General features: G+C 50.9%; 1 protein-coding gene and 1 long non-coding RNA gene across 2 annotated transcripts; one reads left to right on the top strand and one right to left on the bottom strand.

Moving 5' to 3' along the window:
* Positions 1-2656: 2656 nt before the first annotated feature.
* On the bottom strand, positions 2657-6823 carry LOC102246405. The gene is made up of 4 exons (XR_313362.2): positions 6745-6823; positions 5328-6217; positions 3049-3193; positions 2657-2937 (listed from the first exon to the last, which is right to left on the bottom strand). It is a non-coding gene; the product is annotated as an uncharacterized LOC102246405 (long non-coding RNA).
* Positions 3192-7242, top strand: ZBTB32 (zinc finger and BTB domain containing 32). Its single transcript, XM_005862438.2, has 5 exons — positions 3192-5480; positions 5734-5807; positions 5918-5986; positions 6112-6276; positions 6650-7242. The coding sequence occupies exons 1-5, from the start codon at positions 4597-4599 to the stop codon at positions 6913-6915; spliced, it is 1458 nt and encodes a 485-aa protein (XP_005862500.1). The 5' UTR covers positions 3192-4596; the 3' UTR covers positions 6916-7242.
* The last annotated feature ends 671 nt before the right edge of the window (positions 7243-7913 follow it).

Raw genomic sequence — 7913 nt, 5'->3', positions numbered from 1 at the left:
TGCAAGCAGGAGGCAACCAATCGATGTGTCTCTCTCACATCAATGTTTCTCTCTCTATCTCTCCTTCTCCCTTCCACTCTCTCTGAAAAAAAAAAAAATCAATGGAAAAATATCCTCGGGTGAGAATTAACAACAAAAAAAGCTGTGTGTATGGGGTGGGGGTGGGGGGAGTGTTAACCACCTTAATTTGGGTAAAGAAATGTGTTCCTGGGAAGAGTTGAAAGTTCATAGAATTTTCCTGAATAGAATTTTGTTAAAACTTAGCTTTGGAGTTACTCAATATTTAAAATAAGTGAGATAAAGGAAGAATGTTTTTCATAAAATAACCATCCCTCTATTCTGATTAATTTTAATTATAATATAAGGTGTCCCAAAAATGTATACACACTTTGAGTAATTATTAATTCCAATGAGTTAAACCTGAAAAGAATGAAACAAACTGAGCTATCAACTTCTAGTAGTGTATACATTTTTTTTCGGGGGGTGGGGGGTGGGGAAACACCCTGTATTTATATCAAGATGGGTTGTGCGTGAAGGGGCTCTTGTTTAAGCTTATCAGTGAGAACAAAAAATACCAGATTTCAAACTTTCCTTAGTAATATGAGTATTATAAAAGGCTGAAAGGCAAAAATCATACCTCCTTTTCCCACATACTTCTCTTCCAATTATGTCCTCCTAATCTCTCCTACCTACTGTACCCTCTCCCAGGGTCCAGGCTTGTGTCCTCATAACCTGTGGTTCTCAGGGAGAAAACTGCAGGTGATTCCTAGAGTCAGCTTGGAAAGTGGAAGGTGAACAAGGCTTCTGAGACTGGGGAGGAGAGACCTTTCAAAAATAAAAAGGGCAGTGTCCCTGTCCTTTCATTGCTTCTGGTGTCACTGCTCACTTTATGCAAGATGGCTTGGGCTGTGCAGTAAAAAATGTAAAGAGAGAGCCTTGGCCAATGTTGCTCAGTTGGTTGGGCATGTGCACAAAAAAGATTGCTGGTTTGATTCCCAGTCAGGGCATATGCCCAGGTTGTGGGCTCAATCCCTGGCAGGGGTGTGCAGGAGGCAGTCAGTCAATGTTTTGCTATCACATCAATGTTTCTCTCTCTCCCTTCCTCTCTCTCTCAAAATCAATTTAAAAACCATATATATATGGAGAGAGAGGGGGGAGAGGGAGGGAGGGAAGGAGGGAGGGAGGGAGAGAAAGAGAGAGAGAGAGAGAGAGAGGCACCTAGAGCAGGGGTGGGGAACGTCTGACCCCCCTCAGGCCATTTAAAACCCATGAAATAATTTGATCTGGACCTGCCAAAGCATTGGGGCTGGGTTAATTAAATGTTTGACCAAATATAGTAGGCTAATTTTTAAGTTGATAATTTAGTATGGCCAACAAATGATGTTATAAATATCCAAATGGCCCTCAACCGAAAAAAGGTTCCCAACCCCTGGCCTACAGTGTTACTAGCCTAAGGGCTGAGGTGTAGAGAGCTCTAGAGATACCTCTAAGGAAGTCTTTAAAGGGATATCCTTAGATGGAGTAGACACCAAGTTGGAGGCAAAATAAGTTTCCCATTCTTGGGGGCTTTTATTCACTGAATGGGGAGATCCCTTGCCTCTTCTGCTCCCTTTTAGACCTAAAAAGCCTGTTGACTACTCCCTGCCAACTACATTTGGCGGCTTTCAGAGGACACTGCCTTTTGAGCTGTCTCCAACTCTCTTGATCATCAATGGGCAAATCATACCAGTGGGGATGTTGAGTCACAGACACATGATATAGGGCTGGGAGGTGAGGGGGACCACACACCACTGGGTGGTGATATAATCTTCCAGACCACTGTACCTTTCCTTATACACTTAGGGTTTCTCCCTCGTGGCTTTCCCCACTTATTCCATATCTTCAGGGATTGTGTATTCCTCTGTATACACAATCTGTATAAATATCAGGCATTGATGCTTTTATGTGTCTAGGCCTAGTGTCTTTTATATGATGTATAATGAGTCCCTGGGTGTGGTGGTGTGAGGAGTTAGAAAGCTCAGAAATGAAAAACATTTAATGTTCAGAGTAGCAAATGAATACAGCTTACCCATTTGCATTTTCCCTTTCACTCTGACTCATCTTCCCCTCTCCCCACCCTATTATTGCCCCTCTACCAGCCCCACCCAATGGCACACCCTGTCTGATGTAGGAAGGGTTAACATCTGCCTGCACCCAAGCTAGAACAAGAGGTAGAGGGAAGACATATTAAGTCTGGAGGGAGAAAGTAGAAGGCTGGTCTCAATATTTTGGGGTCCTGGGGCCAAAGGGAGAAACAGGAGTTTAGAGACATAATATTTGAGTCTAGGAGAGGACCCAGAATCTAAGGGAAAAGCCTGGAGAGTGGGGGGAAACCAGAGAAGCCTTCCAATGCCTGACTTGTTTATCTTTGTTATTGGGCATATATGATACTCCAGGCTCATATAAGTGATTTATTAAATCAAAAAAAATTTGTCATAGGATGAGGGATCATGGAATAATATGAAAAAGAAATTTGAGTTTCTCAGACATCATCCTTTTCCCAAGTTAACAAGTGCTAAGGTGAAAAGACGGGAAATCTCCGAGGACCTTGACTCTGGGCAGGAAGTGAAAGAAACCCCGGAGTTCTGATTTCAGAGAAATGTAATTTGTCATCAACCCAAGAAAAGGAGTTTTTCTCTTCAAAGACCACCACAGACCCTTTCTGGGGTTACCCCCTTCAGAGTTTGATGGGAGGATCTGAGTCACTCACACACGCAGTCCTCAGTGATGGCTCAAATGACAGAGGTCATTTCCACAAAGCAGTCAAGGCTTCCTAGTATCAAGTCAGGCATGCTTTCGGCTCTCCTTCACTCTCTCCTTGGAATCCAGATATTCCAGTCCTTTTTGCCTCTGAGATAGTAGAAACCGCTTTCATCTGCTGGAGCTCCGCTGACACCTCTAAGAAACAGAATTAATACTATTTGAGTGATACTATGTACTGACAAACCTCTTTCACATTCATCATTTCATCTTCACCCCCACCTCCAAAGAAGATAAGCAGAGGTTTACCCTATTTCATGAATGAGGTAAGTAAGGGAGGCTCAGAGAGATGATTTGCCCAAGGTGACTCAACTAGTAAATGGCAGAGATGAGACTCAAATGCAGATCTGATTAGTTCAGAGTTTTTTGTTGCCTCAGATACACTTCTTTGACTCTAGAAGTTCACAAATGAAATAAGGAGACAGGTTAGGAGGCAGGATGCCTGGATTCTAGACTAGAAGGGGTGGTCTCTCCTGGAGGGGTGAAGCAGAGCCAGGGGTAAAAAACCACACCCTGTGGGGGAACTGTGGCAGACTGATACTTGGGACACCCATTGGAAGATTGTGAGGTCAGGGGCGGAGTTATTGGGGTAGAGGGTGGGCAGGAGCCCAACAGAAGTTCAGAACATGCAGTGTTCAGGAGGAAGCTACAACTGGTGAGTGGTTTCTTCTCCCCAGCTGAGACTTTCTTCCCATTATACCCCTCTTCCTGTCCACTTCCTGCCAACCTATAGCCCTCTCCCTGAGGTGACCAAGTAATAATCCTCCCTCCCACAAGAGTCCTCACCACATCTAGGAATATGCCTGCTGGGTCTGCCTCTTTGTATCTGAGTTCCCAGTTCTCTTCTTAAAAGCCAATGTGGTGATTTTGATGTGTGAGAAATTCCTGTCTTGTTGGGTTCTTTTTATTCTTCACTTTTGGCGTATGAAAAACAAAATTAAACCATCTTCTTATCTTAACCTTCAGAGGAAATAGCCTCTCCTCTGTAGTTCTCATTTCCCTTTCTCTCACTTCCTCAGGGGTCAAAGTCTTCTCCCAAACCTCTCTCTATCCTTGGATCAAGAGCCTTCTCTCCTGTGACTTCTACACCTGCTCTTAACTCACTAGACAGGCATCTTCGGTCTCTTCCAGTTCCTTCTCTGAGGATGTGTTCTAGATGCTTCAGCCTCAAGGAGATGATCGATGCCTTGGAACCTGCCCTCCTGCAACTATGACCCCATGTATTGCTGATTTTCTGCTTCTCAGGACCCTCAGCTCCACGTGATGGACTTGTGTGGGGACACACTAGCTCTCTAAACTCTCGCATGAGCCGTGTCTTGCTCGATCCCTAACTGACAGGGATGACTGAGTCTGGAGGTGATCTCTTTGTCTCGAATGAAGGGAGCCTGGCCTGCTCAGAGGGGCTCCGAGAAGCAGAAGTATCAGTATGTGCTATCATTTAAGTCAGAGATTGCTAATTGGCAGAATCCATCTACTAGTCTTAAGCCCACTACTTAATGTAGTTGTTAACTACCTGATCCTTGCTTTTTAAGTCCTCACTGTAATCTAATTTCTGTTCTCTTGCCACCAAACTCTAGGCCCCTGTTATGGTTCTGGATAAGCTCAAGTCCTCTCTTGGGTTAGTTTATTTGCTCCATTCAGGATAGAGAGCTCTGATCCAGAACAAACAACTCATTCTTTCTCCCCTCACCTCCACAGGCTTGAGAATATGCTGTTCCTTCCTCCCCTTTCCACCATGGACCTCGAACTGTGGCCTTTGTCTCAGGACCTCTGAGACTGGTACCCAGGCAAGGCAAAATGCCCCTGTCCCCAACAAGACTGCCTAGCCCCTATGGCTCTGATCGGCTGGTACGGCTAGCAGCCAGGCTCAGGCCAGCACTATGTGATACCATGATCACCGTGGGGAGCCAGGAGTTCCCTGCACACAGCCTGGTGCTGGCAGGTGTGAGCCAGCAGCTAGGCCGCAGGGGTCACTGGACTCTGGTGAAAGGAATCAGCCCTTCCACTTTTGCGCAGCTTCTGTACTTTGTTTACGGAGAGAGTGTTGAGCTGCAACCTGGAGAACTGGGGCCCCTTGAGGAGGCTGCCAGGGCCTTGGGGGTGCAGTCCCTGGAAGAGGCATGCAGGAAGGCTCGAAGAGACAGGGCTAGAGCAGAGTTTAGTCAAGGGCTGAAGGAACATCAGAAGCCAGAGAAACCCACAAGGGATTCTGAGAGTGGAGTGGGGGACCTTGGAGAGCAGAGACCAGAGAAGTTTATTAGAGCTGGTGGGAGAGAACAGGAGATGGTGCAGGAGCACAGGCCACTGAGAGAGAGCTCTGAGATAGCAGAGGCAATGCCGGAGGATCAGAGGGAGCATATGAGATCAGAGGAGAAACTCGACCAATCCCTTTTTGGCCACGGGGGAGTAGGTGGGAAACAAGAAGTGATCATGTGGGTGAAGGAGAGTCCAGGGGGCTCTGAGGAAAGTTTAGGGAAGTTGCCTGGCCCCCCACCCCCACCAGGTTCCCTCCAAACCAGCAGCATCACCTCTAGGCCCTGGTGGGCTGAGGCCCCTTGGTTGAGGGAGAGCCAGCCTGCCCTGTGGAGCCTCCTGCTATTGCCGCCCAGATATGGCACTCCTTTCTCCCATAGTACTTCCATCAGTGCAGCCTGGCAAGAGGTCTGGCCTCAGGATCAGAGGTGAGTGAAGGGCCCAATGGAAGCCTATCTGGGAGGGAGTAGCTCAGGTGAGGCAAGGGTGATTGGTGAAAGGGCACCACATCTTTTATCTCTATTGTACATTTCCTGAACTGGAGATAGGACAAAAAGCTCCCACCACAGGGGAAACCAAAGCCCAGCACCTGAGAATATACATCACCTTCCTCTCCAGGATGGGGTTGGTCAGGATCCCAGGTTTTGCCAACTCTGTTACTCTTCTCCACCCCACCCCTAGGATTCCACTGTCCCTGAACCTCCACAAAGGGCTCAGGAGCCAGAATCAGTTGGCCTTCTCTAGCTCTACCTCAGGTAAGCCCTTCACTGTCCTGCATGAACCCTGTAATATGGTCTCTCTGCTGGGGCTGGGGCTGCAGGAGTCCAGCCTGAGTAGGGCCCCTACTTCACTCTGTTCTCTCCAGGTTCCCTCCCCCAGGGCCCCGCAAAGCTCAGCGCTGGGGAGATGGAAGAGTCTGATCAGAGGCACACAGGTGGGTAGGGTGAGGATACTTTTGCTTCAGTCCCATTGTAGCCCCTGATATCTTGCCTGGGTGTTCCAGTGATCCGACTCTGGGATTCCCAGCTCTGCCCTCCTTTACCTTCTTTGTCCCCACAGGTGCACTTGCAACCTGTGTGGGTCATGTGGGCAAAGCAGGCTGCCCATCTCGCCAACAGCCTTTCAGGCCTCCTCCTGCTCGGTCCAGGCCCTATTCTTGTTCTGTCTGTGGAAAGAGGTTTTCACTCAAGCATCAGATGGAGACACACTACCGAGTCCACACAGGTATGGGCACCCTGCCCAAGCACTGACTTGCTGCCCCTAAGTCCCTCTCTGCTGCCTAGCTCCCACACAACTCCCTTGTCCAGTTGCCCCCGATCTACCCCTAGGCTGCCTTCTTTTCTTTTTAATTAATATATTTTTATTGATTTCAGAGAGGAAGGGAGAGGGATAGAGGGATAGAAACATTACAGATGAGAGAGAATCATTGATCGGCTGCCCCCTACTGGGGATCAAGCCCGCAACCCAGGCATGTGCCCTTGGCCAGAATGGAACCTGGGACCCTTCAGTCCGCAGGCCGACTCCCTATCCAGAGCCAAACCGGCTAGGGCTTCGCCCCCTTCTTATCTTCACCGCCCTTCCCCTCCACCCACCCTAGGAGAGAAGCCCTTTTCCTGTGGCCTCTGTCCCCAGCGCTCCCGGGACTTCTCGGCCATGACCAAGCACCTGCGGACACACGGGGCTGCACCCTACCGCTGCTCTCTGTGCGGAGCCGGCTGCCCCAGCCTGGCTTCCATGCAGGCACACATGCGGGGCCACTCGCCCAGCCAGCTCCCGCCTGGATGGACCATTCGCTCCACCTTCCTCTACTCCTCCTCCGCCTCTACCTCCTCGAGGCCATCCTGGGACTCCACTTCCAAGTAGGTCCCCTGCCTCCTCCACCTGATGGGATGGCAATAGCTTCTTTGGCTGCAGCTAAAGAATGAAAGATATAAAGACAGGCCGGCGGGCTGGCTAGGCTTCTGACCCGGCACCCCGGCTGTGGCAGCCTAGCGAATTCGGCTAAGAAGCATCGCGGGAAGGGCCCCGAGAGCCCTCTCCCGGTGACCAAGGACCGCAGAAGCCTGGACTGGCGATCCCGTGTGGGGCGAGGGCAGTGAGGTTTGCACAAGTGAATCTTAACTGTGTGGGGACTGTTGATTTCATTACTAAAATAAAGCGTTGTCTGTGCCTTCCTCTCAGGACAAGAAAGCTGAGTCCAGAATTTAGTCTGCGCGGGTCGGGGGTGCGCGCAGCCTCGCCCCTGGTCCTGTAGCGGCCCCTCGTGGGCGCACGTCCGCTGTTCGGCACGGCGGCCCCCTCCTCGGTCTCCCCGACCTCCCGGGAGGCAGCGGGTCGGGAGGGCTCCATGGTCGGGCTGACTTAGCAGCCAGCCCTGCGGGGGAAAGCTGTAAGAACCCCAGGTCCTGCCCTTCCCACGGCAAGCCAAGGCGCACGCAGTCGGAGTCGGGGGGGGGGGGTCCCTGGCCCGGGCTCGAGGAGCCGCGTACTCCACTCAGCTTTCAACCACCCTCCTCCTCTCCTTGAGGACGAGGGCCGCGGCTTCTGCGGCATCTCTGCTCCACGCTGCGTGCAACGGCGGCCGGGTCGACCCTGGAACTGAGACTAACCCTTGGCCGCCGCCCCCTCCCCAGCCCCAGCTCCCGCAGTCGCGAACTTCGCTTCGCGGTGTCCTCGGGCTCCCAGGGAAAGAAGCCCCTGCACCCTGGGAGTGGTAGTTCCCGCCGGCCGCCGGCCGCACCAGGACGATGGGAGGAGTCCGGGACGAACGCCACGCCTCCCGGCGGCTCGGGAGCGATCTTTCTTTCTGGGTCGGGTCGGGACCCCTCCAGACCCAGCTCTCGCGGCCCCAGCGCCCGGCG

The sequence above is a fragment of the Myotis brandtii genome, unplaced genomic scaffold, assembly GCF_000412655.1.
Source record: "Myotis brandtii unplaced genomic scaffold, ASM41265v1 scaffold165, whole genome shotgun sequence".
NCBI lineage: Eukaryota > Metazoa > Chordata > Mammalia > Chiroptera > Vespertilionidae > Myotis > Myotis brandtii.
This window is presented reverse-complemented; position numbering and strand designations above follow the sequence as displayed.

Bases quoted from the DNA above. Each gene is read 5' to 3' on its own strand.
- ZBTB32 (XM_005862438.2), top strand. From the start codon at position 4,597: ATGCCCCTGTCCCCAACAAGACTGCCTAGCCCCTATGGCTCTGATCGG. The intron at 5,808-5,917 runs GTAAGCCCTTCA...TGTTCTCTCCAG, and splicing joins CTTCTCTAGCTCTACCTCAG to GTTCCCTCCCCCAGGGCCCC. The intron at 5,987-6,111 runs GTGGGTAGGGTG...TTGTCCCCACAG, and splicing joins GTCTGATCAGAGGCACACAG to GTGCACTTGCAACCTGTGTG.